This window comes from Somniosus microcephalus, chromosome 2 (genome assembly GCF_052327205.1).
Source record: "Somniosus microcephalus isolate GS21.2 chromosome 2, FLI_Smic_1.0, whole genome shotgun sequence".
Classification (NCBI taxonomy): Eukaryota; Metazoa; Chordata; class Chondrichthyes; order Squaliformes; family Somniosidae; genus Somniosus; species Somniosus microcephalus.
The window spans coordinates 152,728,240-152,751,618 of record NC_140988.1 but is presented as its reverse complement, the minus strand read 5'-3'; the positions used below and the strand labels follow the sequence as shown (position 1 = coordinate 152,751,618).

General features: G+C 45.0%; 1 protein-coding gene across 7 annotated transcripts in view; it reads right to left on the bottom strand.

The window, feature by feature from the left end:
* Nucleotides 1-23,379, bottom strand: part of arhgap24 (Rho GTPase activating protein 24) — a 730,398-nt gene that overhangs the window by 87,326 nt on the left and 619,693 nt on the right. The window contains exon 1 of one of the 7 annotated variants that reach the window (XM_085963642.1): nt 419-895. The exons of the other annotated variants lie outside the window; for them this stretch is intronic. Coding sequence (XP_085819768.1) covers nt 419-530 — 112 coding nt within the window. The 5' untranslated portion in view covers nt 531-895. Of the gene's footprint in view, nt 1-418; nt 896-23,379 lie in introns of those variants that run through there. 7 annotated transcript variants of the gene reach the window in all.

The following is a 23,379-nucleotide window of genomic DNA, read 5'->3' as shown; positions in this document are numbered from 1 at the left end:
ATCGAACAACACTAGGCCATCAGAGCAAAGGCAGCACTTCGCATTTCTGATTTATAAAACCTTTGTTATACAACGTGTGTGTTCACTTGAGCATGTGAAAAGCCATGTGTTCTGATCTAGGGGAAACTACTGACAATCTGCGATGGAAAGTTCATTGTTGGTCACAACTAACTATTGAGTAATTAATTGCCCAATCTAATCTTCTTGTAAAACTATCTGTATGTTTGCCACAGTACAGAGGAAAACACTTCTAAGTGATGTGACACCTTTACATACACTGTGAAGAATTTTACACTAGCAGAAGCATTCAATCCCAACTGATACGATATGTACAAGCCGACACACTGGCAGCCCTCACAGCTTTTTAAGTAACTGCTGATATTATCCAAAATGTGACCCACCCGCCAACAAAACTTACCTTTTCTGAAGCTGAAACATCGCTTAATTTTCCTGTAGGTAGTTTTTGGGAGGAAAGTGGGGTATGTCAAAGCACTCGTTGTACAGAATATGATATTCTTATTCTCAGGCATTGCAAAGTGTTGAATTTAGTCTGTGCTGCATACGTTTTCCACATGGGCTATTCCTCAAACTGGAACAGTCACTGTGATTATCAAGCTCAAAGGGCATAAAAAAATGAAAAGTGGTAGTTCACAAACAATTAGTCATCAAAGACAAGCATGAAAATCCCATCAGTGTGCTCGCTGTAGTGGCAGACATCTTCGAGAGGGACGACTTAAAAGCCCTCTGTGAGAAATAGCTCCAGCTCTGCAGTCTATCTGCGTTACTTGCTGCCTCCAGCAGTGAAACTGAGGCAGAAAATATTCGGTCAAAAGGAGAACTGACTTTCACTTGACTTGCAGCTGCAGTCACATGCGGTAGCTTTCCAGCAGGCAATTAATGATCTCTTTGGCATGCATAGGTAGTGCCAATCCACTAACCCTTAAGAGAGAGAGTGCATTCAATTTGCAATCCTGCAGTCTTCCTGCTCTGCAGTCATTAGTCAAAAACACAGACCTTTTATATCATTAGAATCTAATCAGGGAGAGAATCTGTAAGCAAACATGCATGAAAACAATCATAAGGTCTTTTCTTTCTCCCTCATTACCTTATTTCTTTGGACTGACATTAACTGGCCAGTGTAAGGCCTCCCCCACTCCTTGAGCTCCCAGTCAGCAAACAATAATGTAATCATGTGTAGGTAAATGATTAATAAAGAGGCATGGTCTGTAACTGGAGCTGACATTCTGTGTATGTTAAGTAGAGCAGCATTGGCAGTACTTGCTTAGAGTAGGGGCAGTGTTTTCTCAACTCCCTTGTGAAGATGTGGGGCACTGCCTGGTACCCATTGGTTAGGAGCAGGTAGTCTGATGCTGAATGGCTGATCGATACATCAAGGGTTTCCTTATCACTTAATTTTCTAAAACATCACTGACATACTTGAGGCACCAGTTTATAATGAATTTTGTTTTGTTACCCTTAGTTTGAGCCTAATATCTTCAATCACTCTCTGCTCACAATATTTGAAATAGCACACATTACAGAAACAAAACATGGACGAGCATTTGGTTCATCGGCCATGATCATGCACCCAGGCCTCATCTTGAAGAGCTGGGGCTCTTTCCCTTTTACATACAATGGCGGACAGGAGAAGACCCACTGCTCCATTCAGCCCGTCTCACACAACTGCGATGCCTTGTGCATCACAATATATACACTTCCCACCCCACCTGAAAGCCATGGAACCTCCTGGGAGAGGCGAAAAAACAGATTAAAAACCCAGGCCAAAGTAGGGGGAAAAAATCTGGAAATTCCTCTCCGAACTCTTTAGGCGATTGAAACTAGACCAGGAGACCACTCTGGCCCTGACAGCTTTATGCCCCTTTAACTTTGCCAAGTTTGTACTATTGAGGAACTTCAGCAAGCTCTGGAGGTAGGATTTCTGCAGTGGTTCCCTGATTTCCCTTCACACCTTCATGCTTAAACCCCAGAAAAACTAAGTAATGGCAGGAAATCAGGAGAACTCCCATGGAAATTAGCGGTGTAGATATTTAATCCCCACACTAGTTTCACACCACTATAATAATATCTCATTGATTTCATACCAAGGAAACACTGGTATCAGCAGTATAAAGTGTAACATCGTATGATTCATTTAATAATCCCAGATTTTCCTGTACAGGTTTGCTCTGGTGACAGATTCGGCAGTGTGCATCAGAAGTGAACTTTGCCGGGCCCTTTGACTTGAGCACGCCATCTTCCATTGGGCCCTAATTTGGATACAGTGGATGGGCATCAGTCACATATTGAGTACACTATTGGAGAGGCCATAAACAGAAGAGGAAGTCTGGGCATTTGCTGGGTCTTAAAGGCAGCAGCAACCTTAAAGGGGCAGGCACAACAAAAGCTTTGTTAAAGAAACAGGGGTGTGAATTTCCTTGTGCTGATTTGCACCACTATTGCACCTGCCGGTGGTGCGACGAGATATTTCCATAAGGGTTTCCTGGGTCAATTCATTTGCATACCCATTGGAGTAGTGATTGGTGAAAATCCCATGTACAACAGTGTAACCTTTACTCCACAAGGTGAGTCCTGAAGTGTCGCCTTCTTCCAGGTGGTACGAAGGAGATTACTTATCCTTAGTATGACTCTATCTTAGTGCTGCTTTGTTGTGATGCCTAAGTCGACAAATTCTCCAGCTTTCCTATGAAGTGCACCAGTCCCCTGATGGATACATGTCCATAATGCAGCCTGGTTTATATGGCAGAGATCACCCACGATTGCCTGAAATCTGCCAGTGTCATAAAAGTTGAGTGGAGTGGTCACCATCACAGCCGAGGGGAACCCGAGGAATTATAAATAAATATTTAGGATAAGTATTTGTTGATTAGTGTTAAGTTAGTTTAAGTATTTAAGTTTATTGGTTAGAGTTTTTACTGGTTAGTGTTTTAAATGATTAGTGTTTTAGTGTTAGTTAAGCAGTTAAATAGCCTTAAAGCTAAACAAACAAATTGAAATAACTGTTGGCTAACATGACAAGACAGCTGGGGCCCATCTCATGCACATCCTATGCCATGTGGGAACACCAGAACACACTGTGGGCTGGATTTTCCGATTGGAGGTGGGTTGGCGTCGGGAATGTTAGTCGGCGGGTTCCGGTCCCGCTCCCAGCTCCAGCCAGTCTGCTGACACAATTTTCTGTTGATTGGGCTTGTTAAGCACACCGTGCGCGTTACCCGCCCTGATCACAAGGTGCGGTCTGCTGAGCTGCTCTGATGACGCGCTTGCAGCCGGTGTATTTAAGGGGCCATTTCACAATTAGATCTCACGTTGTTATTGATGCTCCTGAGTGCTGGGGCTCTCCACGATGTCTGCAGAGAGACAAAAGGCAGCTCCCTGCTTCAACGATGACTCCCATTCTGCTGTTATATATAGCAGTTGAGGATGAGATGGTATAAGCATTCAGTCAATGGGGAGAGAGGTGATTCCAAGGAGGTGACAGTGTATATAGAGTTAACACCACGCACTTACAGCCTCAAGACAGATCAAATGTGTCTTCCAAATCCTGAAATCACCAACCTCTGACATTTGAAAGAGAACAGATGTGAGAGTTCAGCATTTATATTGCAGTTGCAGCTGTGAACTATTCAGCTCGCTGCTACTCCCGACATACTTACCTGACGTGATCGCTGAACGTCATGAAACCCGTTGAAAATGTGGGAAAATAGGAAAAGGCTGTCAAAATAGCAATTAACAAGCACATAACAAGGAGTTAAGTATCTTTAATCCCTCACCCGCTGTTCTGAAGTCACAGACCCGACGCTCTGGAAACTCACACGGATGCTGGATCGCGGCAGGTTTCCAACCCGCCGTCAATCATTGCGACTTTAACAGCTGACCCACCTCCGAACCCGCCCTCTGAGCGCCAGCAAAATCGCGACCTGTTTGTCCAGGAAAACCAGATATGCAAGAAGTGCCGGCAACTGCTCGAGCTCAAGCTCAGAGTCTCTGACTTTGAGGGGTGGCTGGCGTCACGACAGTGCATACAGGAAGCTGAGAGTTTCGTGGATAGCACATTTCAGGACAAAATTAATTCTCACTTGGAGAAGCATGGGTTAATAAGGGACAGCCAGCATGGATTTGTTAAAGGCAAACCGTGCCTGACTAACCTGAGTGAGTTCTTTGATGAAGTAACAGAGAAGGTTGATGAAGGTAGTGTAGTATAGTGTTGTATATATGGACTTTCAAAAGGCATTTGATAAAGCACCTCATAACAGACTTGTTAGCAAAATAGAAGCACATGGTATTAAAGGGATGGTGGTAACTTGGGTATATAATTGGCTAAGGGATAGGAGGCAGAGAGTGGTGGTGAACGGATATTTTTCTGACTGGAGAGAAGTATGCAGTGGGGTCCCCCAGGGGTCAGTATTAGGACCATTACCTGTCTTGTTATATATAAATTACCTGGACTTAGGTATCGGGAGTACAATTTAAGTTTACAGATGATACAAAACTTAGCAATGTAGTAAATAGTGAGCAGGATAGCAGCAGACTTCAAGAGGACAGAGACTGGTGAAATGGGTAGACACGTGGTGGATGCAATTTAAAGCAGATAAATGTGAAGTGATGCACTTTGGGAGAAACAACATGGAGAGGCAGTATAATCTAAATGGTACTATTCTGAGGGGGGTGCAAGAGCAGAAGGACCTGGGCTGCATATTCACAAATCCTTGAAGATGGTAGGGCAAGTTGATAAAGCGGTTAAGAAAGCCCCTATTTACTTGGCTTTGTAAATAGGGGCGTTGAATACATAAACAAGGAAGTCATGCTCAACCTTTACAAACTACTGGTTAGGCCTCAGCTGGGGTATTGAGTACAATTCTGGGCACCACACTTTAGGAAGGATGTCAATGCCTTGGAGAGGGTATAGAAGAGGATGATACCATGAATGAGGGACTTCAGTTATGTGGAGAGCAGAGAAGGTTAGGGGGAGACCTAATAGAGGTATTCAAGCTATGAAGGATTTTGATAGAGCAAGTAGGGAGAAACTGTTTCCTCTGACAAGTGGGTCAGTAACCAGAGGTCATAGATTTAAAATAATTGGCAAAGGACCAGAGGGGAAATGAAGAGGCATTGGGCAGGATTTTCATTGGGCCGTGGAGTTGGGATTGGAGGCGTGCGGGGGGTTAAAATCCCGAAATCAGGGGTCCCGACCCCATCCCGCACCCAAACCCCCCTCCATGCCAGTTTCAAAGGAGGCGGGCACCCGACCCGCACTGGGACCCGCCGACCCGAGGCGGGAAGGGATTAGTGCCAATTAACTGCCTGTTAACAGGCAGTTTTTAGCCTAATCCCTATTTTTAGGGTTGAAGTGTGGGATTCCCGACGACTCCAAACCACGCCAAGTTAAACGAGGCGGGCCGTCGGGTTGAAGGACTTGGAGGGGTCGAGATGTCAGTGTTCAGGTGAGTGATGTGTGCATGAGTGCAAAGGTAAGTGTGTTTGGTGTGTCTAAAGTGATTAAATAAGTTTTACATACCTTTTCAGCCTTTCTTCCTTTTGGTCTCAGGAGTCCCTCATCTCACCGGCACAGAAAGCAGAATGGCTGCGAACTGTCAAAAGTGACAGCCTGCAGCTTTCTGTGCAGGAGAGATTTCTAACTGAGTCTGTGGAGAAGGACTCATGTTAGAAGTAAGACTGTCAGTGTTTGACAGCTTCAAACAGCTGTGAAACGCTGATATTTCATCTGTTAAAACCTCTTGACAGATGAAATTTCAGTCTGTGACGTCACCTGTTGCCGGGTGGCCCTTAATTGGCCTGCTGAGCCTGCTGGGTGGGCTCAACAAGGTCAATCAAGTTAAAATCGCGTGGATTGGCCGCATCTTGATGGAGGCGGGACTACAACCCCGAAAGTTGTGGTCCCGCCTCCAACCCGGCTCCTGAATGAAAATCCTGCCCATTATTTCACATAGAGGGTTATTCTGATCTGGATCGCACTACCTGAAACAGAGGTGGAATCAGATTCCAAGGAACTTTTAAAAGGCAATTGGACATGCATTTGAAGGAAACTAATTTGCAGGGTTGTAGGGAAAAAGTTGGGGTGTGGGACTAAATTGAACAGCATTTTCAAAGAGCCGGCACAGGCACAATGGGCCGAAGGGCCTCCTTCTGTCCATGTAAGATTCTATGATTCTAAACCCTCGTGTGGGTAGGGGATGGGGGCTCTGAAAATCTCCCAGTGGTCTGACCATATCAGAAGCAATGAGAAGCAAATTTAGGTTTCTTACCTCATTACAGGCATTCTCCAAACATCCACACACATTGTCATTGAATTGATCTTTTAATTTGAACCCTGCATGGGGTGGCTTCTGAGAACTCATTCTTATAAGGCGGAGGTAGCTGGTTTTATTGCCAGGCCTACTGGTGAATCACTGAATGGGAAAGAAGTTGGAAGGACAGTCCACCAATGTTCCCTTTAAGTTGCGTGGCCGTGCAGCGCTCTGCAGCTCCTGCGCAGATGGCTCACTGGCTTTTAAATAGGAACAACCGCACATGTACAGTATTTTGAATGGGCTGCACAGCCATTTAATGGGGCCACACATCCAAAAAAAATTAAAGTGAACATTGCAGTCCACCCACTTCTTGTAGTCAAAAGTAACAAAAAAGGTGGATAGAAACCCTTGTTCAAAATCAGTCAGTGGGGATGGTCTGCTTAGGGAAAGGCCAGAAAAGCCTAGGCAGTTTATTGTAAGACCAATGCCAACCAAGTCGATATATTCATTAAAAATAACAACAGAAATTGCTGGAAAAACTCAGCAGGTCAGGCAACATCCGTGGAGAGAAATTTGAGTTGACATTTCGGGTCGAAACCCTTCTTCAAAACTGGAAAGAAAAGAAAATAGATCGAAGGCAGGGCTGCGATCGAATAAAAGAAGTAAAAGAGACAATAAAAGGTATTCGAAACCAGACGAGATGGTAATAGGCCAGTGGAGACAAAAGACAGCTGAGATTAGGTGTGAAGTGTACTGGCAGGATAGGAGACAGCTGCCAGGTGGGAGAGAGAAACAAAAGGAAAGGGGGGGGGGGGGGGGAAAGGAAGACCCAAAACAAAGGGGTGGAAAAAATTATAAGTAAAAAAGTAATGGGGCCGAGGTTATGATCTGAAATTGTTGAACTCGATATTGAGTCCGGAAGGCTGTAAAGTGCCTAATCGGAAGATGAGGTGCTGTTCCTCGAGTTTACGTTGAGCTTCCGTGGAACAATACAAGAGGCCAACGACGGTGAGGTCCGAGTGGGAATGGAGCGGTGAATTAAAATGACAGGCGACCGGAAGCTCGGGGTCACCCTTACGGACTGAACGGAGGTGTTCCGCAAAGCGGTCACCCAATCTGCGTTTGGTCTCCCCAATGTAGAGGAGACCGCATCGTGAGCAGCGAATACAGTATACTAGATTGCAAGAAGTACAAGTAAATCGCTGTTTCACCTGGAAGGGGTGTTTGGGGCCCTGGACAGTGGGAAGGGGGGAGATATAAGGGCAGGTGTTACATCTCCTGCGCTTGCACGGGAAGGTGCCAGGCGAAGGGGAAGGGCTGTTTGGGGTGATAGAGGAGTGGACTAGGGTGTCTCGGAGAGAGCAGTCCCTACGGAATGCTGAAAGGGGAGGGGAGGGGAAGATGCGTTTGGTGGTGGGATCACTTTGGAGGTAACGGAAATGGCGGAGGATGATTTGTTGAATGTGGAGGCTGGTGGGGTGAAAGGTGAGGACAAGGGGAACCCTATCGTTGTTCCGGGAGGGAGGGGCAGGGGTATTCATTAGCCTGTTTGAGTGCGAGACTGATCAAAGCAAGTATTAATCAGCCCCCTAACTGAGGGCAAGGTAGTATGGTTTATTATATTTCTTATTCATGAGGAAGGGGTTGAAGCTAAGTGGAATAAGTGATTATAGCTGTTACTTTGTAGATTCACTTGCTAGCTGTAAAATAAAGCAGCTTAACAATTTGTATCTGGCCTCATTTCACTGGTGTGTTCCAATCCGCCTACTGAAAGATCGGAGAGGGACACGAGGGCATGTATAAAAGATAGGGGAGTAGAAATCTGTCTTGGGTGTCAGCGCCGAACAGGTGTTTTCGCATTGGCTGCCTGTTATATGCCTCGCTTGATATTCAGTTCTTGTGAAATAAATGGAACTGAATACCAGGCAGGAAGTATAACAGGCAGCTGATACGATACCGTCCATGTTGCACTGCTGCCCATGATGAACAAGGTGATACTTCTGTTATACCCCTTGGTTACGCTTCCGTATGATTAAACATTGGGCAATACGACTGCACTCCTGAACTTAAGGCACAGGGAATGCTTACAGGAATGATCCGTAATGCTGAATTCGAGAGAATATCCAAGGCAGATCAGAAAATTGTAACAGTCTCCATAGGGCAAAGTGTCAGCGGGGTGCAAAGCATGTTGATTGGTTGATTGCCAAGCAGCGCAATGGTGGCCGGTACACCGAGCAGAAGCAGGTGTACAAGGGTGGATGAAGGGCTCAGATGGAGGTCCAGGCTTGGATCATGCTCTGAACTCCTGAAGACAGCGTAAATATTTTCAGGGAATTTTAGCTCCTTTATAAAGGGGGCTGAGAGGACAGTTGTGCTTTCTTTCTGGGGGGGGGCAGGCGGGGTGCAAGAGAGAGGGCTGGGGCCTCTTGCCAGAACTCCTGATTGGCCTCTCCACCATGGTAAGCATGTAAGATGCACCTGAGGTATTATAATGAGGTGACCTCCCCTTGGCCCTATGATCTTTGGTAGAGTTGGTGTCAAAGGTCACCAGGGTGCAGATCCTGGCATTTATACCAGGATCGAAGGCCTTAACTCCTATATATTTGCAACAAAATAATTTTAAAAAGGATAGCCACACATCTTTTCATGAGGATAATGTTCCTTTAATGGATATTCAATCCTGCTTGAGAAAATTGCCAAAAATGGAAACATTCCTGCTAAGAAAAATGTGCACTGGTCAGGTCTGAGCTATCAAATACCCGATGCCTTACACTCTGTTGGCATTAGCATCCTATTACTATTACAGGCCACAACTGGACAATGAGCATAAAACCTCTTAACATCCATCAGAAATTAATATTCAGTGACCACCGACATAATTACCCAGAAGGGATTCGTTCAGCATAGATTAGAAGGTAATAAAGACTGCTGTAACCGGAAAGGGGCCACTCTGCAAAGATTGTGCCTAAAGGCCACAATAAATGAATACTTTGAATTATTTAGTCAATGTCACTATATTATAATGCAGCATGTTACAGTGCGATAACAGGAGTTGATGGAAAAACTCAAAATATATCTCATGATCTTCAGCAGTTCTTTGTTCACTGCTGAATGACCCTCTTACATTCCACTCAGAATACTTTGGAGTGAATAATGAAAAAAATATATGCTGAATGTGATTTTTAAGAGATTCTCTCTACTGACTCAATTAAATTGAAAACATATTTCATTTTTCTCAGCATTTATGCTGTTTCTACAGCCCATGGCTTAGATTACTATAAAATCACTGCCAGATATGTGCCAATTGGCATCTGTTGTTTGTTGGAGTTACGCTGTCACCTTTAGCCATGGATTCACTACAGGCACGGTCTTTACTTAAAATGTGTTTGCCAATCTTTTTGTTTCAGAAAAGAGAAGAGCCAGAAGGGTCATGCACTGTTTATATCACAAGGACGTGGCGTATAAATAGAGTGATGTGTTATCATGTGATTTACATCATTGATGCTGTGGTGGTTATCAAACGAAAACAGGTTTGCTGAACATTTTTCTACTTTTTACAATTTTTTTTCTCTTCTCAAGGCAACAGTTCATATAAATGCCCAGATAATCGGTTTTGGTGGTGTTGGTTAAGGGATAAATATTGGCCAGGACACCAGGAGAACTCCCCTGCTCTTCTTCAAATAGTGCCATGGGAGCTTTTCATCCTACAGAGAGGGAAGATGGGGCCTGGGTTTAACGTCTCATCTGAAAGATGGCGTCTCCAACAGTGCAGCACTCCCTCAGTCCTGCACTGATGTGTCAGCCAAAATTATGTGCTCGAGTCTCTTGAACCCATGACTTTGTGACTCAAAGGTGAGAGTGCTACCACTGAGCCAAGACTGACACCAGTGGCCATTCTTCATATACAAGCTTAGACATTGGGTGTCAGCACAATACTCAACCATGGAGGACAGAACAACTGAGCCCAATTTGGTCCTTAGCTACCATCCACTTGTGGACTTCCAGTTGAATAATCGTCAGGTGCTTGCTGATTTTTTCCCTACCTTTTAGAGGAACATTGAAGCAAATTTTGAAAAAGGTCATATCTTACCAACCTGGTTGAATTCTTCAAGGAGATTTGACATTTACAACTATAGTGTTAACTACACACTGCTTAATGGTAACTGAGCACAGTCTGAAGGAGTAAATGTAAGAAGTCACACAACACCAGGTTATAGTCCAACAGTTTTATTTGAAATCACAAGCTTTCGGAGCGCTGCTCCTTCGTCAGGTGAAGTGGAGAGATGCCTATAGACACAGATTATATAGTCAGAGAATAATGCCAGATGATTACAGGTAATCTTTCTAACTGCCATTTATCACACCTCGGCAGAGAGATAATCACAGCAATCAAAGGTGTGAATGGTGTCCAAACAGGTCAGTCAGGAAAACATTACATCAAAGAACAATGAGGTGGGGTCACAAGGGGTCAAATGTTGCAGATGCTGGGGTCTGTATGAAAAACAAAAAACAGACAAAAAACATTTTCTTTGCTGGAAATCACAGCAGGTCCGGCCGCATCTCTGTAGAGAGAACAAGCCAACGACGACTCGAGTCTGGATGACCCTACATCAGGTGGGGTTACATGTAGCGTGACATGAACCCAAGATCCCGGTTGAGGCCGTCCCCATGAGTGCAGAACTTGGCTATCAGTTTCTGCTCGACGATTTTGCGTTGTCGTGTGTCTCGAAGGCCGCCTTGGAGAATGCTTACCCGAAGATCGGAGGCTGAATGTCCTTGACTGCTGAAGTGTTCCCCGACTGGGAGGGAACACTCCTGCCTGGCGATTGTTGTGCAGTGTCCGTTCATCCATTGTCGCAGTGTCTGCATGGTCTCGCCGATGTACCATGCTCCGGGGCATCCTTTCCTGCAACGTATGACGTAGACAACGTTGGCCGAGTCACATGAGTATGTACCATGTACCTGGTGGGTGGTGTCCTCACGTGTGATGATGGTATCTGTGTTGATGATCTGGCATATCTTGCAGAGGTTGCTGTGGCAGGGTTGTGTGGTGGGGTGGTCGCTGTTCTCCTGAAAGCTGGGTAATTTGCTGCGAACGATGGTCTGTTTGAGGTTAGGTGGCTGTTTGAAGGTGAGTAGTGGAGGCGTGGGGATGGCCTTAGCGAAGTGTTCGTCATCATCGATGACATGTTGAAGGCTGCGAAGAACATGGCGTAGTTTCTCCGCCCTGGGGAAGTACTGGACGACGAAGGGTACTCTGTTGGTTGTGTCCCGTGTTTGTCTTCTGAGGAGGTTTATGCGATTTTTTGCTGTGGCCCGTCGGAACTGTCGATCGACGAGTCGAGCGTCATATCCCGTTCTTACGAGGGCGTCTTTCAGTGTCTGTAGGTGTCCATTGCGTTCCTCCTCGTCTGAGCAGATCCTGTGTATTCGCAGGGCTTGTCCATAGGGGATGGCTTCTTTAACGTGGTTAGGGTGGAAGCTGGAGAAGTGGAGCATCCTGAGGTTGTCCATGGGCTTGCGGTAGAGTGAAGTGCTGAGGTGTCTGTCTTTGATGGAGATTCGTGTGTCCAAGAATGAAACCGATTCTGAGGAGTAGTCCATGGTGAGTTTGATGGTGGGATGGAACTTGTTGATGTTATTATGTAGTCTTTTCAGTGTATGACGCTCGACTCATCGATCGACAGTTCCGGACCTGCTGTGATTTCCAGCAAAGAAAATGTTTTTTGTCTGTTTTTTGTTTTTCATACAGACCCCAGCATCTGCAACATATTACCCCTTGTGACCCCGCCTCATTGTTCTTTGATGTAATGTTTTCCTGACTGACCTGTTTGGACACCATTCACACCTTTGATTGCTGTGATTATCTCTCTGCCGAGGTGTGATAAATGGCAGTTAGAAAGATTACCTGTAAGCATCTGGCATTATTCTCTGACTATATAATCTGTGTCTATAGGCATCTCTCCACTTCACCTGACGAAGGAGCAGCGCTCTGAAAGCTTGTGATTTCAAATAAAGCTGTTGGACTATAACCTGGTGTTGTGTGACTTCTTACATTTGTCCACCCCAGTCCAACACCGGCATCTCCAGACCAGGAAGGAGTAAAGACTGATGCAAAATAGATATTTGAAACCTGTCATGTTAAACTCTAGACAGTGAGTAGTTTTAAACCGAAATGAGTGATTGTAATTCTAATAAGTGACATTTGGAAGGCCTATGCATATGTCAATGTATTATTTCCCCATCTCATAAAGAAAGGCGCTCCATATGTAACCAATTTGAATACTTTGATGTACTCTACTCCCACCTTTGCACCAATTTTTGCTGTTTACACAAGGGCGAAATTATCTTAAAATACATAAAAATAAGTGGCTATTCCTGCCAGCGTTGCACATATTACAAAGATCTTATTTGGCCAAATCAAACACAAGGATTAATGTCTGAACTCCTGTGCCTACCTTTGTTAAAATGTTTCCATTCCAGGGTTTTTTAAAAACTAAGTGGGCACCATTCACATAGAGCTTGTGCACAACTAGAAGGAGGAATTTTCACATAAGCAATCTAAGGGACAGTTCTCTGCCCTTTGTACATCACAAGCAAAGAGTTTGGTGAAAATCAGCAGAGATTCACAATTTGCATGTGAACCAGAAACGACATTGCTAACAAATTCAACATGGCCATGCTTACAATGCCAAAAAACGATGCTCATGTTTTTAATCACGTCATCGAGTGTGGTAAACTTATACCATCTTAGACAGAGATGGTATTCTGCACAAAGAGCAGTCATATGTTGAACCTTAGCTCATGGGGACAGGCCAATCATCAAATCAATTCCCAAAGGAATTTGCGCACGGAACTCAGAAGTACTCGGACATGATCCTGATACAGAATCAATGAACAAAGAGCTAGTGAAGAGGGCAGCCAAGTTGCTGGAATGGACTCCGGGCTGGATTCTATTACTGTTAGTAACCAGGAGGAGGGTTACGACAAGCAGTACACATTTTTGGCCTGGCTGCCTGGCTGTAGCAGGAAAATATTGCAGGTTTCCAATTTCTGCTTTTCTCTCCTGCACAGTGGTAAGGAGCTGTTGCAAGGACTTGTTGAAATGGGTGGAGCAATTTGAAAGGGTTGAACAATATCAACTTGCCACCACTGTTTCCTTTAAGGCCAGCGCACATGTTCCATAGCTCACGCACACTTCAAATTAAGCTGGACAGTAGCGGGGCCGGGGGGAGGGGCCCAATACACGATGTCCCCGGGAATCCAGACAGACTCGTTTGTGAGTCTTGCGACCTCAGATCAATCGCAATTACAGCACTTGATGTGTGCGTTCCGATGGTCGATGGATTGCTGTGTAAGCGAGAGAGAGACAATGAAGAGAGAGAGAGAGACTGGGGGAGAGAGAAAGACTGGGGTACAGAGAGAGAGACAGGGCGAGAGAGAGAGACTGGGGGGAGAGAGAGAGAGATGGGGAGAGAGAGACGGGGAGAGGGAGAGAGACGGGGAGAGAGAGAGAGAGATGGGGGAGAGGGAGAGAGACTGGGGAGACAGAGAGAGAGAGAGACTGGGGGAGAGAGAAAGACTGGGGTAGAGAGAGAGAGACGGGGCGAGAGAGAGAGACTGGGGGGAGAGAGAGAGAGATGGGGAGAGAGAGACGGGGAGAGAGAGAGAGACGGGGAGAGAGAGAGAGACTGGGGAGACAGAGAGAGAGAGAGAGACTGGAGGAGAAAGACTGGGGTAGAGAGAGAGAGAGACGGGGAGAGAGAGAGAGACGGGGAGAGAGAGAGAGACTGGGGGAGAGAGAGAGAGACTGGGGGGAGAGAGAGAGAGAGAGAGACTGGAGGAGAAAGACTGGGGTAGAGAGAGAGAGAGACGGGGAGAGAGAGAGAGACGGGGAGAGCGAGAGAGACTGGGGGAGAGAGAGAGAGACTGGGGGGAGAGAGAGAGATGGGGGAGAGAGAGAGACGGGGGAGAGAGAGAGATGGGAGAGAGGGCGAGAGAGAGAGAGAGACAGGGAGAGAGAGAGAGACGGGGAGAGAGAGAGACGGGGAGAGAGAGAGACGGGGGAGAGAGAGAGAGAGACGGGGAGAGAGAGAGAGAGAGAGACGGGGGAGAGAGAGAGACAGGGGAGAGAGAGAGACGGGGAGAGAGAGAGAGAGACGGGGAGAGAGAGAGAGACGGGGAGAGAGAGAGAGGCGGGGAGAGAGAGAGAGACGGGGGAGAGAGAGAGAGACAGGGGAGAGAGAGAGAGAGACGGGGGAGAGAGAACGATGGGGAGTGAGAGAGAACGACGGGGCAGAGAGAGACAGGGAGAGAGAGAGACAGAGAGAGAGAGAGAGACGGGGGAGTGAGAGAGACGGGGAGAGAGAGAGAGAGAGACGGGGAGAGAAAGAGAGAGACGGGAGAGAGAGAGAGAGACGGGGAGAGAGAGAGACGGGGAGACAGAGAGAGAGAGAGACGGGGAGACAGAGAGAGAGAGAGACTGGGGAGAGAGAGAAAGACTGGGCGGAGAGAGAGCGACTGGGGAGAGAGAGACTGGGGAGAGAGAGACTGAGTCTGGGGAGAGAGAAAGACTGGGGAGAGAGAAAGACTGGGGAGAGAGAAAGACTGGGGCGAGAGAGAGACTGGGGAGAGAGAGACTGGGGGAGTGAGAGAGAGAGAGAGACTGGGGAGAGAGGGAGGGACAGGGGACGGAGAGAGAGGGGGAGAGGGGACGGAGAGGGGGAGAGGGGACGGAGAGAGGGAGAGGGGGACGGAGGGAGAGATAGGGGGATGGAGGGACAGAGAGAGGGACAGAGAGAGGGGTGAGGGTCCAGACGCGTGTAGTCCGTTCCTGGGGACTGAGCGGCGGTCGCACTTTGGAACAACACAGGTGGAGGCGCATCACATGTACAATGGCTGCTGGAAGGAGGCTAAAGCAAACAATTTTTAGGTCCCTAAATTCAGGAAATTGTTTAAAGCCGGAAAAAAATACAGGAAAGTGATGTTGAATGTCCCGCGGTAAGTTCCATTCAAATTTTGCCAGGTCTCCCCTTTTTGAAAGAGTCTATCAGGGCTATTTAAATCATGTTATGAGAGAGGGGAAAAAATTTGTGCCCCTGTTTGTACCTCAGAGTCTGTGAGAGACGGAGGGAACGGCAGCAGAAAAAGAGGAAACAACTTCTCCAAAACTGATCGCAATTCATCGCCAAGGCTGGGGATAGATAACTTCACCACCTTCTTAGTTTAACCACTTTAATCACTTTCTTATTTGAGCTCCGTTTGGAATTAGAGTTTATTTTATTATTTTTTGTTGTATGTTTAACGACAGCATTGAAGAGGGAAAGAGAAACTTGGAGCAACTTCTGTCAAAGCTGCAACAAGACTTGAAAGAATTTAAAGATTTCTAATGAACTTTTCACAAAAAATGAGAAACAAAAACAAAAATCAATTTTCCCCTCATCTAAACAAGTTTCAACCAGGTCTTGAAGTCCAAACGCTTTTAAAGAGGTTCTGAAATGCTTAAAACATTTTAAAATTGAAATTTCTCAATATTTGCTTTTGAGCAATTGAGTGAAGTGAGTAGCTTTACACAAACATGCAACCATGCTGTTGAGGAGGGGCGGGCGGGGAGGATTTGTAGGAGTTACATATTATTTTTAAAAAAGTATCATTAAGACGTTTAGGAAGAGAACCAAAAAAGGGGAAAAATTAAACCATTTTATTTTGTCTGTCGTTCTATAGTTCTAACAACCCCCAGGAATAATGTAAATATAGATTTCCTCTTAAACGTTTGGTGGAGTGTTACTCGAAACACGAGTTATGTAATGATGTATAAAAATTGCAGGAAGCTACTTTGGAAGAAACTACTATTTGTTTATTGAGAAAGACACAGAAAATACTTCGATTAAACTGATAATGTACAATTTTGATTTGGTATAAATGTTTGAAATAGGAGATTAAAAATTGAGAGTACAATGAAGTTTGTTTCCCACTATTTAATTGCGAAGTACCTAAAATAATTCAGGTTTTTGTGATAAGAGCAGGGATTAATGTTGTGGAGAATGTTTGAGAGAAAAACATTAGAAGTGAAATTCGTAAATTAACATCTTTACGTCACCATGTTAGTCAACATTCCCAAGTCAGTCTGATTGGTTCTCCTGTCCAGGAAGAAAGATGAATGTTTATTTCTGTTAAATCAAAGCTTTTCCTGCTTTTTGTTTTTAATGCGGTGACGCAAATTGTGTATGTGTTTTTCTGCACTTGTGTATAAGTGCTGCATTTCTGACATGTTACATGGGGGGTGTGCTGGCTCAAGAAGACAACGTTTATTAATGGAAGTGATTGAAGTTAGATTTACGGATACCTGTTTTTGTTCAATTCTTTTTAATACTGAGAACTAAAGAACTGCAGCACTTTATATTTGTTGGTTGTCTGGTTATATGGTGATTAATATTCTAATTACTTATGTGGACCTACAGCACGTCAGCGCCATGGGAAAGCTGCTGCTCCTGCTGCTTGTGCAGCCACTGCTATAGTGACATGAGCGATGGGCTAATACATTGAAAACTTTAAAATTAATACATATTGGCCCAGTAATTCCTGTCACAACACGTGAGTACGGACGGGGTACTCACGCGTGTGCCCGGAGGAATTGCCGGTTTTCAGCATGCACAGTGCATGCGCTGAAAACCGGCATTTCCTGTCCTCTGACCCAAGGGGTTAAGAGGCAGAACGTGCGCGACTGCACAGGCAGCGTGTGCGCAGTGAAATTCCTTTTTTTTTTCCAGAGTTGCCCGAGTGTAAAGGCCTCCGGTTTTTACGCGTGGAAAAACCAGATGTAAGTACTTCGTTTTACAGGTAAGTGGGCTTTTAGTACAATTTAGAATTTTTTTTTCCACAGGTTTATTATTTTTAAAGAATTTACAGTAAGGTAAGTTTAGTTTTAGACCCTATTTTTTTAAAATTTATTTTTTTCAAAAAATTGATTAATTGTTTAAAACATTTTTTAATTCTTATTTATAGTTAATATAATCAGTGGGATTTTTTTAAAATTTTATTTCAAGTTTAAGTAGTGTTTTGGCAGCCCATACTTTTCATGAGTTTGACAGTTCTTACTCTCAAACTCATGAATGTGTTTCCCCTCCCCTGATTGGCTGCACAGTGCTCACCTGATCCCAGCCGGCACATCGCACTAACTATGCCGCTGGATCAGGTAAGCACATCGCGCCGACATCTGAACCGGGCCAGTGACAGGAAATGCAAGCAGGCCCGGGCTTCAGATGTCGGCGCGCAGGGTGAGTGCACATCGGGGGCTTGCACGCGCGGCAAGCTCCCGATCCTAATTTCAGGGCCATTGAATGAATAGATATGCCTCTTTCAGCACTTCTTGGACTTTTGGATTATTTGTCGATGCATAGCTATGTAACTGAGTGATGTTTCTGAACTGTTAATGCATTATTCTGCAGTTCTTTTATATCCCAGTCATTTCTGACAAGTAATTTTTTATTAAATAGAGTTTGTAGATGATGAACTAAAAGCTTTTAATTAATTATACTGCAAACAAACTTGCAGAATGGATATGTAAATAACAAATGAATTTCAATATAGATAAGTGTGAGGTGGTGCATTTTGGTAGGAGGAAAAAGGAGGCGACCTACTCCTTGGAAAAATAAGAGTCTAAATGGAGTAGAGGTGCAAAGAGATCTAGGGGTATAGATTCACAAATCATTAAAAGTAGCAACGCAGGTTAAAAAAGCCATAAAAGTGCAAATAAAGCACTGGGGTTCATTTCTAGAGGAATAGAATTCAAAAGCAGAGAAGTTATGTTAAACTTGTATAGAACCTTAAATAACAACAGAAAATGCTGGAAATACTCAGCAGGCCAGGCAGCATCCATGGAGAGAGAAACAGAGTTAACGTTTCAGGTCTAGGACCCTTCATCAGAACTGAAAATAGCTGGAGATGTAACAGATATTAAGCAGGTGCAGAGACGGGGGCGGGGGGGGTGCGGTTTAGGAGGGGAGGAAGGAATTGAAAGAACATACTGTGCTTATGTAAGAGAGGCAGGAAAGTTAAAATGTTGCAAATGGGAATGGCAAAATAATACAGCATGAAAAATGGGGGCAGGGGCTATTGTCTGAAATTGTTGAACTCGATGTGAAGTGCCTAATCAAAAGATGGGGTGCTGTTCCTCGAGCTTACGTTGAACTGCATTGGAACAATGTAATAGGCCGAGGACGGAGAGATCAGAGTGGGAGCGAAGCGGAGAATTAAAGTGACAAGCGACCGGAAGCTCAGGGTCACCCTTACGGACTGAATGGAGGTGTTCCACAAAGCGGTCGCCCAATCTACGTTTGGTCTCCCCAATGTAGGGCAGATTACATCGTGAGCAGTGAATACAGTATACTAAATTGCAAGAAGTACAAGTAAATCGCTGTTTCGCCTGGAAGGGGTGTTTGGGGCCCTGGACAGTGGGAAGGGAGGAGGTAAAAGGGCATGTGTTGCCTCTCCTGCGCTTGCACAGGAAGGTGCCAGGTGAAGGAGAAGGGCTGTTAGGGGTGATTGAGGAGTGGACCAGGGTGTCGCGGAGGAATGCTGAAAGGGGAGGTGAGGGGAAGATGTGTTTGGTGGTGGTATCACTTGTCTGATTGTCTCATGATTTGAGACGGTGGGGTGACAATACTGTACATATGCTGTTAAGTGGTTGCTGTCGTTGTTGTAAAAGTTGTTGTTTTAAAATTTGCTCACAGACGAAAAGGTTGCGCTCAAAGGAGTTCGTAGCCCGCACAGTACAAAAAAAATTGAGAGGGAACATTGCCTGCCACATCATTTTTTTTGTGTGGTGGTGCAACCAGTAATGGCAGTAGGAATACTGAAGGCTAGTCTCCGTCTAGGTGTTTTATTAATTTTTCTCAGCTCTCAAGTTACTTTCCATGGATACAGCTCTATTCGTAGTGGGATAGAACTGCCCCAGAGCATTCTAATGATAAAAAAAACTTAGAAGAGAAAGGACAGATGCTGAAGGTGGACATTACAGTCTCTGCAAAAAAATAACGAATGCTGCAATGAGTACATTTAAATTTGGTGGGGGAAGTGAGAAAAACATGCGAGACAAATTTCCACCTAGACGACAGACAGGAAATGCAGTACTGCTGACCATTAAGTGAAAAATTCAACCCAATAATGTGGGGAGGGATATGTGATATTTTTGGGTTGTAAATATGCCCCAATCTACCTATTATCTTAAACACAATCTACACTCTATGCTCACATCTTTGTTTTACTGTATTTCAATAGGCTTGTATATAGTGGTAATAGGAGCACTGTTCATGCAACAGAGGATTGTTAGAAGTGACTGGCTGTGTTACAGAAGTTACAAGACCCTAAAAAGTGAGTTGCACAACCTCATAAACCAGGAAATAAAAGCTCAGTGGGATGGTTTATAAAAATAGCCTGAACTTCTGTTAAATGTTTTAATAAATGATTGTTTTTCTAATATTAACACGGAAGCCTCACTGTAACAGTCTCCCTGAGAGTAGGGTGTTTATTTTCTCAGTACATTGTGGAGTTTTACTTGGAGCTGGTGTATTTGGTCACTGCTTTTGTCCCTTCTGGCACAGCCTGCTTGGCCAGCTCCCTGGCCAGCAGCAGGCGCACGGCAGCTGATGGTGTGGAGCTTGCTGGAATGGGCCAGGCAGAAAGCCTGTTCAGTCTGTGGCCCTAGGCTATATTTCTTAGTTGCTGTTTTGTCCTGTTCAGATTTTGGGGACTGGAGGTTTGAAAAGGGCTGTTATGTGTGCTATTGCCTTATTGGTGGATAACTCCTAAATCAGAAGACTAAGATCTGTCGATATTAGCAACTTGAGATTAATGGAAACATGAATTTTGACTTTACACGTGCCCCCCAAGGCTCCAAGATACATAATCCATGAAGACAAAACATGGACCCCCATTCTTTAGAGCATACAATGAGGTGTAAAAATGCAAGTCTTCTCCCCCAAAGTTTTCTTGTAGTCACAATACTAAATACTTCTATTTGTTATATATTAAAATTGGTGCCATGCTGTGACATTCTGAGGGCATTACACCAATAGGTGTCAGTCAGCCTGAGGATTGGGATCTTTTTAGAAATCAGCAAAGGGGGATCAAGAAATTGATAAAGAAAGGGAAAATGGAATATGAGCACAAACTAGCGAAAAATCTAAAAACAGATTGTAAAAGCTTCTATAGGTATGTTGAAAGGAAAAGACTGGCGCAGGTAAATGTAGGTCCTTTACAGTCAGAGATGGGAGACTTTATAATGGGGAATGAGGAAATGGCAGGGAAATTAAATACTTTGTTTCTGTCTTCATGGAGGAAGACACAAAAAATCTCCCAGAAATACGAGAAAACGAAGGGTGTGGTGAGAATGAGGAACTTAAAGAAATTATTAGTAAAAAAAACAGTACTAGCAAAATTAATGGGACTTAAAAGTCGATAAATCCCAAGGACCGGATGACCTACATCCTAGGGTTTTGAAAGAGGTGGCCATTGGGATAGTGGACGCATTGATTGTCATCTTCCAAAATTCTATAGATTCTGGAACGGTTCCTGCAGATTGGAGGATAGCAAATGTAAACCCGCTATTTAAGAAAGGAGGGAGAGAGAAAACGGGGAACTACAGACCTGTTAGCCGCAAATCAGTAGTTGGGAAAATGCTGGAATCTATTATAAAGGATGTAATAACTGGGCACTTAGAAACTAATAGTAAGATTGGGTAGAGTCAACATGGAGCTATGAAAGGGAAGTCCTGTTTGAGAAACCTATTGGAGTTCTTTGAGGATGTAACTAGTGGAGTAGACAAAGGGGAACTGGTAGATGTGGTGTATTTGGATTTTCAGAAGGCCTTCAATAAGGTCCCACACAAGAGGTTGGTGAACAAAATTAGGGCACATGGAATTGGGGGTAATATACTAGCATAGATTCAGAATTGGTTAACAGACAGAAAACAAAGAGTAGGGATAAACGGGTCTTTTTCAGGATGGCAGGCTGTGACTAGTGGGGTACCGCAAGGATCGGTGCTTGGGCCCTAGCTATTCACAATCTATATCAATGATTTGGATGAGGGGACTAAATGTAACATTTCCAAATTTGCTGATGATACAAAGCTAGGTGGCAGTGTCAGTTGTGAAGAGGATGTGAAGAGGCTTCAAGGGGATCTCGACAGGCTCAGTGAGTGGGCGAGAACATGGCAGATGGATTATAATGTGGATAAATGTGAAGTTATCCACTTTGGTAGAAAAAAACAGAAAGGCAGAGTATTTCCTAAATGGTGAAAGATTGGGCAATGCAGATGCTCAAAGGGACCTGGGTGTCCTTGTACATGAGTCACTGAAAATGCAAAATCGTCGAGCAGAAACTGATAGCCAAGTTCCGCACTCATGAGGACAGCCTCAACCGGGATCTTGGGTTAATGTCACGCTACATGTAATCCCACCTGATGTAGAGTCATCCAGACTCAAGTCGTCGTTGGCTTGTTCTCTCTGCACAGATGCGGCCGGACCTGCTGTGATTTCCAGCAAAGTTTTTTTGTTTTTTTCTGTTTTTCATACAGACCCCAGCATCTGCAACATTTGACCCCTTGTGACCCCACCTCATTGTTCTTTGATGTAATGTTTTCCTGACTGACCTGTTTGGACACCATTCACACCTTTGATTGCTGTGATTATCTTTCTGCCGAGGTGTGATAAAGGGCATTTAGAAAGATCACCTGTAATCATCTGGCAGTTTTCTCTGACTATATATGCTGTGCCTGAATGTTTCTCTTCACTTCACCTGATGAAGGAGCAGTGCTCCGAAAGCTTGTGATTTCAAATAAAGCTGTTGGACTATAACCTGGTGTTGTGTGACTTCCTACATTTGTCCACCCCAGTCCAACACCGGCATCTCCACATCATGGCTACTATCGACACCACAAACTGCCGGCTCAAAGTGGAGAGGATCTCCAAGAAGATCGCGCATATAGACACAGACATCAAGTTTCTACAGAGATGCAAGAAAGCAGACAAGATCCCGAAAGGACTACAGATCACGAACCCACTCAAGTCGACCTACAACACAGACTACGCTGAGAGACTCTGCCGTCGTACCTCTCGCACACTCCTCAACCATCTCGTACACCAGCTCTACAGCAGACGCCGCAACCTCGAAACCAAGATAGAGTCCATGTTCTCAGCTTGTGCTCAGGACACAGCAGACCAGCTACGAGACACCGCCAAGCAGACGAGGCAATGGAACTACACTGCCTATATGCACACCAAGAACAGGAAGCTTCAGAAACTCGGCATCACCACCAGCAGCAACCAAGCCTCCCCCGGTACCATGGTTGGAACCACAGGGAAGTCCATTGTCAACTTGTCCAACCACACCCTTCAACCAGACGAAATCGAAGTTCTCAGCCGAGGTCTCAATTTCTGCCCCACCACCAAAATGGACCCCATCGGCCTCGCGGCAGACACAGAGGAATTCATCAGGAGAATGAGGCTCCGGGAATTCTTCCACAAATCCCAAGATGTCAGCAGCGAACCCAATGAGACAATCAATGATCCGGAACAGCAGACAGAGGGATCCGTGGTGCAGCAACCGAAGAAGAAAGAGTCAAATTGGACCCCTCCGGAGGGCAGCTGCCCTAAGCTTGACATATATGCTCAAGCTGTCAGGAGATGCATCAATGCCAGATTCATCAGCCGCACTCACAAGACAGTCCAGAATGTCACCCGAACACAACGCAACACCATCCACGCTCTCAAGACCAACCGCAACATCGTCATCAAACCAGCAGACAAAGGAGGAGCCATCGTCATACAGAACAGAATGGACTATTACAAAGAAGCATACCGACAACTGGACAACCAGGAACACTACAGACAGTTACCCGCAGATCCGACCAAAGAACACACCCGCCAACTCAACAGACTGATCAAGACCTTCGATCCAGACCTTCAGAGCATCCTACGCACTCTCATCCCACGTACTCCCTGCGTGGGAGACTTCTACTGCCTCCCAAAGATACACAAAGCCAACACACCCGGACGTCCTATCGTATCAGGCAATGGAACCCTGTGTGAGAACCTCTCTGGATATGTCGAGG